This window comes from Hemiscyllium ocellatum, chromosome 10 (assembly GCF_020745735.1).
Source record: "Hemiscyllium ocellatum isolate sHemOce1 chromosome 10, sHemOce1.pat.X.cur, whole genome shotgun sequence".
Lineage (NCBI taxonomy): Eukaryota > Metazoa > Chordata > Chondrichthyes > Orectolobiformes > Hemiscylliidae > Hemiscyllium > Hemiscyllium ocellatum.
Window position 1 is genome coordinate 18002086 of NC_083410.1, and position 20190 is coordinate 18022275.

Below are 20190 nucleotides of genomic sequence, written 5' to 3' on the forward strand. Positions count from 1 at the left end.
ATCTCTCTGATCATTCTCTTTTTCCTCACTTACGTGTAGAATGCCTTTGGACTTTCTCTCATCCCTCCCATCAAAGTTTTATCGTGCCCCGCCCCAGTTCTCCTCATTCCATTTTTGAGTTCTTTCCTAGCTACCCTGTAATCCTTTAAAGCTGAGCCAGATCCTTTAAAGCTGAGCCAGACCTTAAATAAGCTTGCTTCTTCCTCTGACGAGAAGATTCTCTTCTCTTGTCATCCAAGGCTCTTTCACCTTGACATTCCTTGCCTGTCTTAGTGGGACAAAGTTATCCAACTCTCACAACAAGTGCTCCTTAAACAGCCTCCACATTTCTATTGTGCATTTCTGGTAGAAAAATTGTTCCCAATTTATATTTTACAGCTTCTAAAAGCAGCATAATTTCCCCTCCCCCAATTAAATACATCCCCAATATATCTCCTTGGCTATGGTAAAGGTGAGGCAGTTGTGGTTGTAAGAGTTATAAGACTGGAGGAGAGTAGAGTTTGGGAGAGACAAGATCAGCATTATTTAGAAACAAAGATAAGAATTTTAAAATCAAGATTGCCCATATAAGTCAACGAATATAGGCATGAAGGGTATATGTTTTTTAGCCAGGTTATGTTGGAAGTGTCAAATCTAGAGGTAACAAAGGGAAGGATCAAAGTTCAGTAAATTAGCAGAGGCATAAGCAGAGTCAGTTGATGTTCAAGTGGCTGAAATGTGCCCTCTGAGAGACGGAGTGGGTATTCGCTCATTTCAGGGTCAAATATAACACCAAGATTGTGAACTCTCTGATGTTGCATCAGACAGTTGTCAGGAGAGAGATGGACTTGGTGTCAAGGGAATGGAATTTGTAGCTGCAACATAAACCATGACTCTGATCTTCCCAATGTTTACTGGGGAAGTATGGGGTCCTTTAGTACTGAAATGTTGAACAAGCAGTCTTTGTTAAGCTCATAATCACATTGCTTAATATCTGCACGCCATATGCATGCATACTATAATCATGTTACATGTTTGTTGCTACAATAACGAGATAAGAAGCAGTGTTTTTGTTTTTTTAAAAAACTCAAATCTTGACTCAAAGTAAATTCACATCTATTTTGATGCATAAGCCAATAACCTGCAGAATATGGATCAGCATGGTCATTTTTCTCTGGGTTTTGCTTTAGCTATCAAGGATTTTTTGAAGTGGTAATTATTTCATCAAAACTATTCTAAGTAGCTAGTGATTCAAGACTGATGTAGACTATACAGAAGAACAAAACTGCATTAAAATCTATTGAACCGCTCTTCAATACATGCAAGCTATTTCTGGAACTACATCCTTGGAAATGTCTAGACGGAGAGAAAATGCCCAAACTGCCAAATCTCTATGCCCCTCAAAATATGTTACAAATATTTTTTCTTGCTTTCCAGGAAGAAATAAGCATAATTATTTAATACCTACCTTTATTTGCTTCTTTTCTAAACAATTGTCAGATGCCACCCAAAGACCAAACTAATTTAGCCTGTATAAGTCAAAAATTACTTGTACTCTCAAATAATCTTGTAAAGTTTGTGAAGCATGACCTCCTGCTTTGAAAATAAAATGACTATTTGAGACGTTGTCAAATTTTGATGAAAAATTACATTTCTTTTCTCCTTTTAGCGATATTCACTCAGCTTCATCAATTAAAAATGTAAGCAGAACATTATAATCTGTTGATGAATATCATTGACAGAAACAAAAATAAACATCCTATCTTCAACTTTATTAGAAGCAAAGCTGAGTTTGAAACACAATCAAATCCATAACATGAAATACAGTCGGAAAACACTCAGCCCTAAAAGCTGTCTACCTGGGGAGCCCTGACTACTTCTCTTCCTCTAGTAAATACTACAGTGATATAATTACTCTACAGACATGATCTACCATTATACATCCCCTGGGTAAAAAAGAAGAACCAAACTAAGGGGAGATTCCTGCTGTGAACTCTCCAGCAACTTGCTCATACATCAATAGCAATCAAAAGCTGGCAAGCAGCCCTGCAGACAATTAGAGCCAGATTTATGGCATTACAAATAGAACAGGGAGAAGGAAAGTCAGAACTCTTGATTGAATTGACTAGAATGCCCTGTAGAGTTGGCAAACAAAAATCTTTTTTAAGTGATTACTTGTGGGAAGATAGCAGTAATGATACCTCCAATGATTCAGTGATCACATTGGATCATCAGTCAAGATAGGAAGGTTTGGCAAAGTGGAATAGGCAGACAGGGACAATATTTTGAATACAGTACAAGGTGTGGGCAGCTTAAAAGTTGGACAATTTGGAATTTATGGAAGGTGGTGATCAGGAGGCCAGCAGGAAGTGCACTGGAGAAATGTATTTTAGAATAATAACGTATGATTTATGCTTTAAGTGTTTAATCCAAAGGGTAAATAAGATGGCTTTGGTACTCAAGAATAAAAGCTTGTGAACTACATGCTGTTCTCTTTGGTGAAGAATATTCAAGGGGCAGATCTAAAGGCGTGATTATTTTGAGTGAAACATTAACCATTTTATTTTATTATCCACATATCTCAAAGCCATGACATTGGCATAACATTCTTAAGAATTCTTAAGAGTAAAACATTCCAATTGTTGATTTATTTGAGGAAGTATTTAATTTGAAATTTGCCTTGTAGCTGAACAAAAAAGAAGCTTATCTAGACCACTAAAACGATAAATGTCTTATTTCTAGAGCAGATAGCTACAAAAGACATTCATAACTTATTTCAGAGGATCAACTGGATATCAGCAAAGTAACATAAAAGTTGGAAGTTAATCAATAAAGAGTTTGGAATAAATTCTTTGAAAGCTACACCAATAATTTCACATTACATGTGTAATGTGCAAAGTAAATGCACACTTATTTCATGCATCTTGCATGAAATTGTTATTTTGCTCCAGAACTTTTATTAAATTATTCAGTATACAATAGGTACATTAGGTTTTTAAAACTAGTTTGAGATTTCAATGATTATTAAAACCTGTACAAATTTACTTTCAGTACATTCAAGCCAGCAATACAATTCATTTAGAAGTGAGAGAGGACAAGTAACTGTAATACAGTTATAAATTTTCACAGCCCCAAAAGGTAAATTGTTACAAGCCCAAAGCTTGCATTTCTTCGTCAATAATTCCTTTTAAAGAAATTATCTCAAAATAAATTTACAATCAATAGGATAGAACTTGGCCCATAAGCTTTCAATTGCATCAATTCACACCGTGCTAATATTAGATGGAGGCAGTGGCCCAACCCAGCAACTATAAAGTCAGGGCAAGTCCTACACTATCAAATCTGGAAGGCTTTACCATATTGTTACCAGCTAGTTAGTTATCTAAAGTCACAACTTCCACCCACGTGTAACAGGATGCTCTATCTCCAGATGGCAACTACTGGGGCTGCAGTTAATCCATCAGCAGAAGCTTTGCTGGCAGGTGGAATTTGAACTAAATGGGGCAGCCATGCTGGGGTCACTCAAGGAGGCCCTGGCCTGGAAGATGGGACAGATATAGCAGTGACTGAGTTGTTTCTCTAGATTATCTGTGTCTGTGTACTCTTTCCAGTGGGAGTGAGGAGTCTGTCCATTGGAAGTAGGGTGCCCAGGAACGGCACACTTATGAACTAAGACATGCCTCCAGAAGATAAAAGGATCCATTGCCACTCATGAAATACCTGTGGTGATGGGAAAAAGCCTTAAGTTGCCCTTAATTGGAATGCACAGGCATATTTCCTTTTGGTAAACAACCCTGAATTTAGTTTGACCTAAATGGAATTACTTCACATTAGGACAAAAATACACCAACTCCACAGGTATGACTAGTGACAGTGACAGTAAGTCCATTAGTCCATGCTACCTTGAGTGATTATTATTTTCTTCCAGGCAGAGGTGTTTTGCTATGGTAAGTGATTTTCACTTACATTTAGCATCTTCCTTCAGGTAATATAGGGGCAGAAAAAAGCATTTGTTTTATCTTCCCTCTCTCAGAATATCACAATATGAAAGTGGTACACAAGGGCATAAAGATGCAAATTTTACTTCATGGGATCAGTGACTTTTCAGGACATTATATTGTGAATGGAAAAATATGGCGGAATTAAACATTTCTGAAATAGAGAGAAATAGTACAGAATCCATTATATTAATTCAAAAGATAGATGAAATAATAAACACCAGCTTGAGAACAGGCCAAGTTCTCATCATGTGGACATGCCGGTGTTGGATTAGGGTGGATAAAGTAAAAAAAATTACACAACATTGGATTATAGTCCAACAAGTTTATTTGAAATCTCGAGCTTACGGAACCTTGCTCCTTCTTCAGGTAGCAAAGTTGTCATGCCTTACCAAAATCAACAGGAAGTCAATAAGCTTGAGAAAAAAATGTCCCCCTTTTTTATAAGGTTAAATCTGTAATTTGGTTAGGAAACATAATGCATTTTCCAATATCAATCATATAACAATGGATCATACAGTTTCAAAGCTGCAGAAGTTGTTGCAACAAAATTAGATTTGTCCATTCTTCAACACAGCTTTTTTTTGCTCAACTGTTAAATGTACTATCAAAATTGCTTCACAAAACTGAGTTTCATCTTACCATCCACCATCCCCACCTATTGGTCATGACACAAACAACATCAGTAATATTTCAACTGATAATTGATTTTCTATCATCTCGTAGCTTCAACTTTTAATATGAGATGCATGATTAAATTTTATGTTTGAATGACTATCCAGTTTTTTTAAAAAAGTGGTTAAAAATATTAATTCCATTTCACTATCATTGTATGAAGCGCTATCATTGTATATTGAGCAAGCAGTAATTTTTTAACAAGTAAAACAGCAACATCCTCCTTTTTTACCTTTGATGCCAATGCCTCTCGTTCTTTCCTCATTTCTTCATGCACAGCTTTCTTGGCAATTGCAATCTTTTCTTGCTGAGAAACTAACTCCCTTTCTAGTCGTTCTTTCTGACGCAACATCTCATTCTTCAGCTGCTCACAATGGACCAGAGCCTACGGAAAAGGAAAATCAAACTGTCCTTTGAAACTAAACAGAACAAGACAGGCTGTTTCATTGTACATAGGTTTGGGAATGGAGGCAGATCATAGTTTCATGTGAGGTCCATCTGAAAAACTGGATTAAAATTCCCAAACACTACAGAAAAGTTTTTAGTTAAATTACAGCAATATTGCAATATTGAAATGGGTACAGTAATGTAATCCAAAGGAAAAAAGTATTATGTTTTTGTAGTGTTAAATAATAGTGTGTTAGCACAAAATGGTACTGCTGTTCACAATGACAACAGTTTCCTGAACATTGTAAGATGTCCTAAGGCATTTTTTAAAGCTGTAGATTTGAAGGAGTGTCTTACAGGAGGAAAATGAGGTAGCATCATCAAAATTAGGTTTTTCCTTTCTCCACACAAGTCTCCTTGTCTACAGAAAACATTTCTGTTTTTTCTTGAGCCTTTCAGTATTCCTGCTTTTGGAACAATTGAATTTATGGATGCTGCTTCAACGATGGATTGTGCCAACAAAAAAAAACTCAATGTTCCTACCAACTGCTCTGAAAACAAGCTTTTCAAATGTCTACCTGAATGTTGAGGTCCCTCTGAATGGTGTTGGTTTCTTGCTGGCTCGTGAAATTGTGAAATTACAGTATCACTCTTTACTTTTGTTGTGATACCAGCTGATGGTGATTCTTTACAAATCAGATTCCAAAGTGAAATAAAACAAAGGCCTGCAGATGCTTAAAATCTGAAACAAAACAAAACTTCCTGGAGAAACTCAGTAAGTCTGGCAGCATCTGTGAAAACAAAACATAGTTAAAATATTGAGTTCAGAGACCCTCCTTCAGAAGCCAAGGTCTCAACTTGAAATGTTAATGCTGTTTCCACTTCACAAATGCTGCCAGACTTGCTGAGTTTCTCCAGCAATTTCTGTTTTTGTTTGTTACAGGAGAAAAATGTGATGATTTGTTGTCAAGTCGATTGGTTCTTATTTAAAAATATCTGCAATACGAGGGGCCTGTAGTTCCCAAATACTTTCTCCTCAGAAGAAAATTAATGTACTAGAGCTTTTACAAAAGGAAAAAAATTAAAGTAATATTTTAAAAACATTTTTGTTTTCTATTTAATGGAAAGAATTATATCATTTTACTAATATGAAATATGTAATAATATTATATATGCAGATATATTTGCTCTAAATTTCCACTTCCTCTTTCTGACAGTGGATATTTTTATGCTGATTGAGATAAGGACTTTAGCCCTGGTAATGTTTCCTCTTCATACAGTACCTAGCAGCCAAACGAAGTACAATGTTCTGCATGAATTCACCAAAACTTCACAGAAAACAACGTCCAAACTCAGGACCACATTCATCTAGAAGGACAAAGGAGTATTACCACCTACAAGTTCCTCTCCAAGCCACTCACCATCTTGGCTTGAAAATATATCACCATTCCTTTACTATCACTGGTTCAAAATCCTGCAATTCCCATGCAAACAGCATGAGTCTACCCACATCAAATGGACTACAACAATTCAAGGCAGCAGCTCACCACAGCTTCTTAAAGGATGGTCAAAAAATGCTGACTCATCCAGCAATGCCCACATCCCAATACTGTCAACATTGTAATGTATGAAATGAGGCAGTCAATGTGCATATATCAGGAGCCCACAGACAGCAATTTAAAAGTTATCAAGTCATCTTTAATGTTTTGTTGAGTCAGAGACTGTGAAAGGCCCTATATATGGGCGGCACGGTGGCACAGTGGTTAGCACTGCTGCCTCACAGCGCCAGAGATCCGGGTTCAATTCCCGCCTCAGGCGACTGACTGTGTGGAGTTTGCACGTTCTCCCCGTGTCTGCGTGGGTTTCCTCCGGGTGCTCCGGTTTCCTCCCACATTCCAAAGATGTGCGGGTCAGGTGAATTGGCCATGCTAAATTGTCCGTAGTGTTAGGTAGGGGGTAAATGTAGGGGTATGGGTGGGTTACGCTTCAGCGGGTCGGTGTGGACTTGTTGGGCCGAAGGGCCTGTTTCCACACTGTAAGTAATCTAATCTAGTCTAATCTAATCTAATCTAATCTAATATGTACATGGGTGGCACAGGCCTCAGAGCACCGGAGACCTGGGTCCAATTCCCGCCTCAGGCAACTGCCTGTGTGGAGTTTGCACATTCTCCCCGTGTCTGCTTGGGTCCCTCTGGGTGCTCCGGTTTCCTCCCACAAATATGCAGGTTAGGTGAACTGGCCATGCTAAATTGCCCATAGTGTTAGGTGAACGGGTGAATGTAGGGAAATTGGTCTGGGTGGGTTGCTCTTCGGAGGGTCGGTGTGGACTTGCTGGGCTGAAGCGACTGTTTCCACACTGTAAGTAATCTAATTATTTCATGATTTCTTTGCATTTCTCACGACACACACAAATTAGGAACAACAATTCTGATGAAAGGTCAATGAGCTGAAATGTTTACTCTGTTTCTCATTTCGGACGCTGCCACACCTAGTGCATATTTCCAGCATTTTCAATTTTAGAACAATGGAATTTGTGTCTATTGAATCGTGCCGACTTTATCTGCTTAATACCTGTATTTTTTCCAAATTGGCTTCTTCTGCTACTTCAGTAGCTTGTTTTACTTGCCGACATACAGAGTCCTCCCTGGCCTGCATTTCATTTATATTGCTTCGCATAGTTGCCACCATATTCATCAAGTCATCTCGCTCTCTACAATATGAAAACAAATGATTTCCTTATTTGGGAGTCATTTTAACACATGATAGATCTGTTAAAATGAAGAAAAGTGTGCTCAGAGAAATTTTCACAATTCAGAGTCAAATTAATTTTCAAAAATTAAAAGCAGTAGTAAATGCCTCTCCTTGAAGCAGGAGTTCCCCCCTCCTTCTTGAAAATAAGTCAGTGAAAAACAAAATTGTTTCCATGCTCATTAATGATAATTTTTAAAGTCCCATCATAAATTTTTTGCCATCTTACAATATTCTTTGTCTTGACATATTTCATTCACTCTTAAAAACAATTTTTCAGGGATTACTTGATCTCAGTACTAAAATATAATCATTAAGGTATTAACATCAATTGTACCAAACAGCAATCATAAATTGACATCCCAAGTGATTATCAGCTGATATCACTGTTTTGAATGTAATATCACAGCAATCAAACAGCTGCAGGTTACCATCATTTGATTTCCTTCAGTGCAGTTGGCCAACCAAAATGGAAAAATAAGGATTAGACCTAATTCGTTTTTAGCTAAGTGCATCAATTTTATTGAGTGATTCTTGCTGCATGGCTCAGCAAGATTCCTCACTATATCTTACAAAATGAGTCTCATTAATGATCAACTCACCCCATAGCGTTCCTCATGTCTGATCCTATTCCCATTATACCACACACTGTTCCCAGAGTAACTCACCAATCACCAGGTATCTGCCAAAAGAACAACATCTTTTGCACCCATGCCATCTCTGAAAGGCTGTTGTACACCCAGGAAAACATTGGCAATCTGATGCATAATGGCACAGGAGCCACAAAGCCATACTGCTCATGGCATGTAGTTGACATAGCTAACACTCCCTCACATGTATAATACCATTCTCTCATCATTGTCTCTGTTAAAGTACCAGGCCATACAGTTTCCTTGTACATGGCTACATTCTAACTAATCACCCTTTAAGTCATTGCCACTCTGTCTCAAGTTTGTCTTCGCACAAACTTTGATCAAATGATCACTGTTGAACCACTTTTGGTCATTATCCAGACAGGAACATCATGTACATGCAAGCAAACAAACTAGTCCAAACATGAACTATTATTCAAAGCCACCAAAAGCGAACACAAGCTAAAATAGAGGCTGCAGGTTGCCCCACAATGAATTCAAAATGCTGGCATTATAACCAATAACCAGTCTACAGTCCATGATGATCTGGTGTACCCAGCTCCCATCTATTGCCGCCATGTGACAATCAGGTCCTCGTAGCATTTAAGCCAGCCAAGATCAGTCATGGAAAGGAAAGCTTCCTTGTCCCCACTGCCTTTGTCCTCCTTCTCAGCATCTAGCACATTATCTTAGTTGCTAGCTGCACATGTGCAAAGCACAGCAAGCCAAGATAATCCAACACTCTGTGTAGACTCTACTGGAGGAACCCTGCTCCACACCTCAATCATCTGTTCCACTACAGCCATGGTCGAAACATAGGCATTATTGTACCCATGCTTTGCATCAGTCAAGGGGATATGCAAAGGCATCACAAGCCTGGTTGCAGTGGGTATCCCTCATCTCCCAGTAACCATACTTGTCAAGCACCTGCATCCTCTAATGCAACAGGTACATGAGAGTGCTTCAGAATGTAGGAGTAGTGGCAGGGCAGCAAGCATACACCTGCAGAAAGTGGTAACAGTGATCATAGATCATTTGAACATCAGTTGAATGAAACCCTACTTTATTGATGAATTCCTCAGCATTGTGATATGGCTCTCTTGGTGTCACATTTGTGCAGGCAATGGCTCGCTGTATTTATGTTCCCAAATTCTACTGCCTAGGCTACAGCACTGACCTGGATATTGTGAAACAAGATGAACCGGTATGATCTTGCACAAACGACATGATGAAGAGATCCTACACAGGTCACCTGTCACTCCTTAGAAGAAGGTGAAAATGAGGACTACAGATGCTGGAGATCAGAGTCAAGATTAGAGTGGTGCTGGAAAAACACAGCAGATCAGGCAGCATCCGAGGAGCAGGAATATCGACGTTTCAGGCAGGAGCCCTTCATCAGGAAGCAGTCCCTAGACATGATTGACCAGACCCATGCCTGCTGTGTTAACAGCTCGCCAACTGCTCACTTCCTGTCTGCAGTCAGATATATCCTCTGACTGTGAATGGCGCAAACAGATGACTGGCAAATGGAGCGAGTCGGCCAGCATATCTGAAACAGGGATGATTGTTAGACTGGGGACCGGTGCAGGCAGTCAGTAGCTTGCAAACCCAGTCAGACCACATGTAGAAGCCCCCTGCACTGATCTACTGCAGGTCTTTTATAGAAAGACTGTAATGTTTATATTTTTAACTTTATTTCTTATTTTTCTGATTTATATGCTTAACTGTAAGGTAATTTAATTTTTTTCCTTTACTTCTCTATTTTCTATCTTAGACTTATACCGAGGTACTTTGTACCTAAGTTCGCCACATGGGGCGACATTGTAAACTTTTCACTGTACTCCTTTACTTCTCTACTTGAATACATATGACAATTAGCAAATTCTAATTGTCATGTCCTGATCAGAGTGCAGACTGTGCTCACTAATTGGTCTCAATTTCAACCTCAGTATGAATTAAATTCTTTACCAAGCTGTCCCATGGCAAATCTGGTCTATCTTTCCATTAATATGAATGGATAAATCCGCCCAAACATGGCACATTTTCCCTACCTGCAAGCCATCTCTCGTCTAAGGCTGACATTGATGCAGAGATCCAAAACCGCATCCAATCCGTGAGTACTGCCTACGGATGCCTAAGGATGAGAGTCTTTGATGACCATCTGTACTGCGACCAGTATTCTTGTATGTAAGGCAGTCATCCCTTTGACTTTCCTGTCTGGCTCCAAGACTTGGACTACATTTAGACTTGGAGAAGTTCTGGAGAAGTACCATCAATGCTGTTAAACAGATTCCTGGCATCTTTTGGGAGGACAAGTTTATTCACATCAGTGTCCTTGAAGTTACCAATAGCACAGCATAAAAGCCATGATTACCCAAAGCAAGCTTCATCAGGCTGGCCACATGTTTACGATGCTGAAGTTCCAACTGCCAAAGCAAATCTTTGCCCAGCTCAATCAAGGCACTTAACCAAAATGTGGAACAAGGAAGCACTTAAAAGTATCCTGAAAAACTTACTTCAAGAAATGCAACACAGACATCAAAACCTGTGAATCCTTTGCTCAGAACAAACCAATTTGTAGGAATGTTCTGTATGAAGGAATCTATTTTCAGCAATCCCAAGGCTTCACCTTCCAGAAACATCTGCAAAATCTGTGATAGGAAGTGTAGCTCTAGGATGGGCAAAGATTTGCTTTGGCAGTTGGAACTTCAGCATCGTTAACATGTGGCCAGCCTGATGAAGCTTGCCTTGGATAATAATGGCTTTGATGCTGTGCTATTGGTAACTTCAAGGACACTGATGTGAATACACTTGCCCTCCCAAAAGATGCCAGGAATCTATATTTAACAGCATTGATGGTACTTCTCTGGGCAGCACGGTAGCACAGTGGTTGCACTCACAGCACCAGAGACCTGGGTTCAATTCCCGCCTCAGGCAACTGTCTGTGTGGAGTTTTCACCTTCTCCCCTTGTCTGTGTAGGTTTCCTCTGGGTGCTCCGGTTTCCTCCCACAGTCCAAAAGTGTGCAAGTTAGGTGAATTGGCCATGCTAAATTGCCCATAGTGTTAGGTGAAGGGGTAAATGTAGGAGAATCGGTCTGTGTGGGTTGCTCTTCGGAGGGTCGATGTGGACTTGTTGGGCTGAAGGGCCTGTTTCCACACAGTAAGTAATCTAATCTTCCTGAAAGGATCAGGCTTAACAGCCACACAAGGGTCTAGAAAACGCATGACCAGTGTCACAAAGCTGGTCCCTATTTCCTAAAAGCAGTTCCTTTCCTCAAGGATACCGTGTCTTTGGCTTTTTTCAGATGGGTCGTAAGCCAGCTCCTGGCTCTGGGGTAACTAGTTTGGTACAGAGATTGAGAGGCCTTTTGTTTATATGTAAACAGACGAGGCTTCAGGCAAAAGTGGTCATGTTTAGAAGTGACCTGTATAATGAAAGGGGAGTAGTCAGTTCTCGAGCTGAACAGTTCAGTCCAGAACCAATGAGGAGTTCAACAGTGAGCTGTATGGAAACAGGTTGTGAAACTCTCTCTTTCTGCACTTCTAACGTCAACCTGTAAGCATTTGCTCCATTTTTACTGCTTTTTAAGGGGCTTGCTTATTGGGACTGTTGTGTATATTCAGAACAGCATAATTAAGTCTAGAGTCATAGAAATGTACAGCATGGAAACAGAACTTTCAGTCCAACCCATCCATGCCGACCAGATATCCCAACTCAATCTAGTCCCACCTGACAGCACCAAGCACATATCCCTCCAAACCCTACCTATTCATACACCCATCCAAATGCCTCTTAAATGTTGCAATTGTACCAGCCTCCACCACTTCCTCTGGCTGCTCATCCCATACACGTACCATCCTCTGTGTGAAAAAATTGCCCTGTGGGTCTCTTTTATATCTTTCCCCTTTCACCTTAAACCTAGGCCCTCTAGATCTGGACTCCCCAACCCCAGGGAAAAGACTTTGCCTATTTATCCTATCCATAATTTTGTAAACCTCTATAAGGTCACCCCTCAGCCTCCGATGCTCCAGGGAAAACAGCCTCAGCCTGCTCAGGCTCTCCCTATAGCTCAAATCTTCCAACCATGGCAATATCCTTGTAAATCTTTTCTGAACCCTTTCAGGTTTCACAAGATCTTTCTGATAGGAACAAGGCCAGAATTGCATGCAGTATTCCAACAGTGGTCTAACCAATGTCCTGTACAGCCGCAATATGACCTTCCAACTCCTGTACTCAATACTCTGACCAATAAAGAAAAGCATATCAAATACCTTCTTCACTATCCTATCCACTGTGACTCTACTTTCAAGGAGCTATGAACCTGCACTCCAAGGGCTCTTTGTTCAGCAACACTCCCTAGGACTTTACCAATAAGTGTATACGTCCTGCTAAGATTTGCTTTCTCAAAATGCAGCACCTTGAATTTATCTGAATTAAGCTCCATCTGCCACTTCACTGCCCATTGGCCCATCTGGTCAAGATCCTGTTGCAATGTCAGGTAACCATCTTCGTTGTCCACTTACACCTGCAATTTTGGTGTCATCTGCAAACTTACTAACTGTACCTCTTATGCTCGCATCCAAATCATTTATGTAATGTTTGGGTAGACTGAATTCTATCTGGGGTTCTGTATTCTGTTCTTTGTGTTTCATTGTGTAATTTTATGAATACATTTCTGTCTTTTAAAACCGGATAGTCAACCCAGCTAACTTACTCCAGGTAATTTTCACTGTACCCTTACCAAAAGAAATTGCAAAGTTTTATTGTGGGCTGCCTGCTTAGGAATGTTTTGAGTGGTCTGGCCTAGTCCATAACATCAGTGACATAGAATTTTCTAGGTAGATAATTATACTCATTAGCGAGTGATTGCCAACGATGATTCTCAGCATTCTACAGGATCTTTCATATTTCACTTATTTACACAAAATGTAACCAGCCTTGAGTTTGTATAAAATCCTTCAGGCCCTTTAATTTGCTGATATTAACAAATGGACTGTAATCTCTTCTATGAGGCAAATATTGTCTTAAGATATAAGAAAAGGAATAGGTAAACAGACACCAGTGGATATATTAGAATGGATTGGGTAAAAAATGAGGTCTGCAGATGCTGAAGATCACAGTTGAAAATGTGTTGCTGGTTAAAGCACAGCAGGTTAGGCAGCATCCAAGGAATAGGAAATTCGACGTTTCGGGCATAAGCCCTTCATCAGGGCTTATGCCCGAAACGTCGAATTTCCTATTCCTTGGATGCTGCCTAACCTGCTGTGCTTTAACCAGCAACACATTTTCAACATATTAGAATGGATTGTCAAGTGTTTGACAAGGGACCACACATTAGGCTACTTAATAAGATAAGAACCTAGAGTGTTGGAGGTAGTATATTACTTTGGATAGAGAATTGGCTAACTAATAGAATATAGAGAGCTGGGATAAAGGGGGCATTTTCAGGATCGCAACTTGTAACTAGTGATGTGCCATATGATCAATGCTGGGGCCACAATACTTTACAAGATGTACCAATGACTAGGATGACAGAAATGAATGAACTCCCAGTTGACACAAAATAAGTGCGCAGACAAGCAGTGAGGATGACACAAGTGCTCTGGAGAGGGTTACAGACAGGTTCAGTGAGTGGGAAAAAAACTTGGCAGATGGAATATAATGTGGGAAAATGTGTGGTTATTCAATTTGGCATGAAGAATTGAGCAGATGAATGTTATTTAAATGAAGGTAAATCCAGAAAGTTGAAGCACTGACGGAAGTTGGGAGTTGCCATGCATGAATGACAAAAAACTTGCATACAAGTTCAGCAAATAACAGGAAAGGCCAATTAATGTTGGTTACTATTTCAAAAGGAATGGAATATTTAAGAAAAAGGTCTTGCTAATACTATAGGAGGGACTAATTAGACCACCTCCCAAATACTGTGAGAAGTTTTGACCCCTTACCCAAAGAAAGGTTTACTAGCATTGGTGGCAGTCAGAAGAAGGTTCATCAGGTTGACCTCAAGTATGAAGGAATATCTTTTTGAGAGGAGAGGTTGGGTCTATCCTCAACGGAGTTAAGAAGAATGCGACATAACCTTATTGAAATGTATTAAATGAGACATAATCTTATCTTCTCTGAGTGGTACTGAATCAGTGGAATAGTTTACCACAGAGTGTTGTAGAGGCTGGATGGTTATGTACATTCAACAAATCCCTACAGTGTCGGAGCAGGCCATTCAGCCCATCAAGTCCATACTGCCTGGCCGAAGAGCATCCCACCCAGACCCCCACATTCCCACACTCTCCCTGTAACCATTTCCCATGGCTGGTCCACTTAGCCTGCACGTCCCTGGACATCATCGGCAATTTAGCATGGTCAATCCAACTAAAGTGCACACCTTTGGACTGTGGGAGAAAACCAGAGCACCCGGAAAGTAGACACGGAAACAATAATTAAACACCACACAGACAGTCACCCAAGAATGGGATTGAACACAGGTCCCTGGGACTGTAAGGCAGCAGTGCAAACATTGAGCTACCATGCCACCCACGAGGCTGAGACAGACAGATTTTTAGAAAAGAAGCGAGTCAACAGTCAGGGCAGACAGGGACAAGACAGAGAACAAGGTAGTACTGATAAGTTAAACTGCATTTATTTCAATGCAAGGTGTCTAACAGGGAAGGCAGATGAACTCAGGACATAGTTAGGAACATGGGACTGGGATATCATAGCAATTACAGAAACATGGCTCAGGAATGAACAGGACTGACACCTTAATGTTCCAAATGCTACAGGAAGGATAGAAAGGGAGGCAAGGCAAGAGGGGGAGAGGCGTTTTTGATAAGGGATAGCATTAGAGCTGTACTGAGGGAGGATATTCCCGTTAATACATCCAGGAGGAAGTTATTTGGGTGGAACTGAGAAATGTGAAAGGGATGATCACCTTATTGGGAATGTATTATAGACCCCCTAATAGTCAGAGAGAAATTGAGAAACAGATTTGTAAGGAGATCTTAAGTATGTGTAAGAATAATAGGTGGTTATGGTAGGGGATTTTAACTTTCCAAACATTGATGGGACTGCCATAGTGTTAAGGATTTAGATGGAGAGGAACTTGTTAAGTGTGTACAAGAAAATTTTCTGATTCAGTATATGGATGTACCTACTACAGAAAATGCAAAACATGGCCTACTCTTGGAAAATAAGGTAGGGTAGGTGACTGAGGTGTCAGTGGGGGAGCACTTTGGGGTCAGCAACCATAATTCTATTAGTTTTAAAATAGTGATGGAAAAAGATAGACCAGATCTAAAAGTTGAAGTTCTAAATTGGAGGGAGGCTAATTTTGATGATATTAGGCAAGAACTTTCAAAAGTGGATTTGGGGCAGATGTTTGCAATAAAAGGGACAGCTGGAAAATGGGAAGCCTTCAGAAGTGTAATACTGAGAGTCCAGAGACACTATATTCTTATTAGGGTGGAAGGAAAGTCTGGTAGGTGTAGGGAATGCTGGATGACGAAAGAAATTGAGGGTGTGGTTAAAAAAAGAAGGAAGCATTTTTCAGGTATAGACAGGATACATTGAGTGAATCCTTAGAAGAGTATAAAGGCAGTAGGAGTATACTTAAGAGGGAAATCAGGAAGACAAAAAGGGGACATGAGATAGCTTTGGCAAATAGAGTTAAGGAGAATCCAAAGGGTTTTTACAAATATATTAAGGACAAAATGGTAACGAGGGACAGAATAGGGACCCTCAAAGATCAGCAAGGCTGCCTTTGTGTGGAGCCGCACGAGATGGGGGAAGATATTAAACGAGTATTTTGCATCAGTGTTTACTACGGAAAAGGACATGGAAGATATAGAATGTAGAGAAATAAATTGTGACATGTTTAAAAATGTCCATATTACAGAGGAGGAAGTGCTGGATGTCTTGAAACGCATAAAAGTGGATAAATCCCCAGGACCTGATTAGATGTACCCTAGAACTCTGTGAGAAATTAGGGAAGTGATTGCTGGGCCCCTTGTTTAGATAATTGTATCATTGATAGTCACAGGTGAGGTGCCGGAAGACTGGAGGTTGGCTAACGTGGTGCCACTATTTAAGAAAGGTGGTAAGGACAAGCCAGGGAACTATAGACCGGTAAGTCTGACGTCAGTGGTGGGCAAGTTGTTGGAGGTAATCCTAAGGGACAGGATGTGCATCTATTTGGAAAGGCAAGGACTAATTATGGATAGTCAACATGGCTTTGTGCGTGGGAAATCATATCTCACAAACTTCATTTTGAAGAAGTAACAAAGAGGATTGATGAGGGCAGATCAGTAAACGTGATCCATATGGACATCAGTAAGGCGTTCAACAAGGTTCTCATGGGAGACTGGTTAGCAAGAAATACAGGGAGAACCAGCCATTTGGATACAGAACTAGCTCAAAGGTAGAAGACAGAGAATGGTGGTGGAGGGTTGCTTTTCAGACTGGAGGCCTGTGGACCAGTGGAGTGCCACAAGGATTGGTGCTGGGTTCTCTACTTTTTGACATTTATATAAATGATTTGGATGTTAGCATAAGAGGTACAGTTAGTAAGTTTGCAGATGACACCAAAAGTGGAAGTGTAGTGGACAGTGAAGAAGGTTACCTCAGATTACAACGGGATCTTGACCAGATGGGCCAATAGGTTGAGAAGTGGCAGATGGAATTTAAGTTAGAATAATGTGAGGTGCTGCATTTAGGGAAAGCAAATCTGAGCAGGACTTAAACACTTAATGGTTAGAGTTGTTGAACAAAGAGACCTTGGAGTGCAGATTCAAAGCTCCTTGAATGTAGAGTCACAGGTAGATATGATAGTGAAGAAGATGTTGGATATGCTTTCCTTTATTGGTCAGAGTATTGAGTTGGGAGGTCATGTTGCGGCTGTACAGGACATTGGTTAGGTCACTGTTGGAATACTGCATGCAATTCTGGTCTCCTTCCTATTGCAAGTGTGTTGTGAAACTTGAAACGATTTAGAAACGATTTACAAGGATGTTGCCAAGGTTGCAGGGTTTGAGCTATTGGGACAGATTGAATAGGCTGGGATTGTTTTCCCTAGAGCATCAGAGGCTGAGGGGTGACCTTATAGAGGTTTATAAAATCATGAGGGGCTTGAATAAGATAAATAGATCAACTCTTTCCCTGGGGTGGGGGAGACCAGAATTTGAGGGTATAGGTTTAGGGTGAGAGGGAACGGATATAAAAGAGACCTAAGGGGCAATTTTTTCACACAGAGGATGGTCCGTGTATGGAATGAGCTCCCAGAAGAAGTGGTGGAGGCTGGTGCAATTGCAACATTTAAAAGACATCTGGATGAGTATAGGTATACGAAGGGTTTGGAGGGATATGGGCAAGGTACTGGCAGGTGGGACTAGATTTTGGTGGGATATCTGGTCAGCATGAATGAGTTGGACCAAAGTGTCTGTTTTCATGCTGTACATCTCTATGACTCTTTGACTCTAAGGGAAACAAAGGTTATGGAGAAAAGGCAGGAAATTGCAGTTGGCAATTTCTAGTTCAGTGATGATCTCAATGGCTGAATAGCCTATTCTTCCCCCACGTCTTGTTCAGCTGACTGAACAAACTGAGTGCCAATGACAAACAAGTTGGAACTCAAAAGCACCATTAACAGCTGCTGCATGAACAAAAGATGGTCAGCTATCAAGCAATACGCCGATTTCAGTAATGTATTTGGAGGCATGCAGCCATTTCACTGTTGACAAGACTTGGAGCTCAGATGTTCTTTATGCTTCTTGTCTTGGTTTGGAACTTTTTTGGGTTATCGTTTTTATAGTTTATTGTAGTTACAAATGTTCGCTATTGACTTTATCATTCTCATGTTTGCACAGTTTTCATAGCTATTCTTTCTGCAATTTTTAAGCCATGTAGATTTTTTCCACTAAAAAGTTTAATAAAGTCAGATTATTTGTTGTTAACTTAACTGCTGTGATATTTTATTGCTACTTATTTTTTATTGCTTATTGTATTTGATATCAATTAATGACTTAGAGATATTCAACGATGCCTTTAAGAGCTCCCTTAAAAATTTCATTTTAATAGCTTTAAGAGCTTTGAAGTCTTTTTCAGCCCTTTACACCAATGAGGGATAATTTATGCCAACGAATTCTGATATCTACACGCACTGTCATTTCTTTTAAAATAAAATGTTTGATATATGTGCTACTTCTAAGAGCAGTGAAAGGAAAATTGGTGTAATCTCTTGGATCTTCATATGCTATATTAAAAACTAAACTTCCAGAGATCCTGACAAAAATTGTAAAGTGTCTCAGGAAGGTGGTGGTAATGGGTATTTCAGATAAAACTTGGAAGTACATAAAAAAGCAGTTGATATGGAGGAAGCAGCTGGCACTTGATGGGAGACTGATGTCAGACAGTAGTGAACAAAGTGCTCCGGGAATAGTTTTGGAGTCACCTCTGTGATCTACATAAACAATCTGGATTTAGAAAGATATTTCCAATTACAGAACTTCTGCACACATGGTTCATTAAATCACAGTATTTGCAAACTATTTCAAGAGGTCAGTCCATCCCATTCAGTAGCCAGACCCTTTGTCATATCATAGCACTGCTACATTTTAAAAGTATTTTTGGCACAATTTCATGGTCAATCTGTACAAACGTTTATGTAACATGGGTGAGACATAGGACTGATTAGCATATTTAAACTTAATTTGCTCTGACTTGTTTTGATAACTCTGGTCAGTTTCTTCAACATGGGAGATCTCATGACTTAACTAAAACTGACATTTATTCGAACTTTCAGGTTTAACATTAAGTAAGCTAGCTATGTCCTGACGTAATACTATTCCTGCTGCTCTTAAATCAGGGCTGACATCTGGGAACATAGTCTTCTACTTTAGGAAGTCAACATGAGCATCAAGCACTACTTGATCAGATATAAAATAAGCAAGATGCCTGACTCTAAAGTCATATCTATTTTGGTTTAACAATGCACATTAATCACATCCTCAAGTGACCACCCATACTGCACCAGTGAGACCCTTCTCATTTTCCACATCAACCAACTGTGCAATCTCTTGAGAAATTATTACCAATTTAGCTCTGATTAATAATGCATGCAGAGATCATTTCATGTTCCAACAGTAACTAGTAGGTTTTGGATTGTGAACAAATGTTTATTTCTCCATGTAGAAAAACAAAGTTATAATAACAGAACAAATTGCTTCAGGTGTTTTCAAAATTGTGTACTTACGAAGCCATGTAATTACATTGGTCAAATGCTTCTAAGCAACATTTGTAACGTAGTCAATATTATAGTTCCGATTTTCTGGTTATGGTTGTGCATGTTGTATCATTACTGTAACAGCTAAAATGTATCGAGATTAAACAAACGGCATCTCTGTGTAATTCTGACTTAATAATTTTAACATTGCTGAAAACAGAGTTACATGTTGCTGAAGCTTTTCACCATTAGGACAGACATAAGAATAAAAAATTTCAAATTATCACATTTCCTTATATTAAAAAGGAGAAATGGGTACAGATAGTTCGACAAGTCATAGATTCATAGTCATATAGATGTACAGCATGGAAACAGACCCTTGGGTCCAACCAGTCCATGCCGACTAGATGTCCCAACCCAATCTAGTCCCACCCAGCCCATATCCCTCTAAACCTTCCTATTCATATACCCATCCAAATGCCTCTTAAATGTTACAATTGTACCAGCCTCCACCATTTCCTCTGGCAGCTCATTCCATACACGTACCACACTTA

General features: G+C 39.8%; 1 protein-coding gene across 3 annotated transcripts in view; it reads right to left on the reverse strand.

The window, feature by feature from the left end:
• Window positions 1–20190, reverse strand: part of sdccag8 (SHH signaling and ciliogenesis regulator sdccag8) — a 369171-nt gene that overhangs the window by 286108 nt on the left and 62873 nt on the right. For all 3 annotated transcript variants that reach the window (XM_060830822.1, XM_060830820.1, XM_060830821.1), the window contains exons 9-10: window positions 7611–7749; window positions 4885–5037 (exon numbers count right to left, since the gene is read on the reverse strand). In XM_060830822.1, coding sequence (XP_060686805.1) covers window positions 4885–5037; window positions 7611–7749 — 292 coding nt within the window. The remainder of the gene's footprint in view (window positions 1–4884; window positions 5038–7610; window positions 7750–20190) is intronic.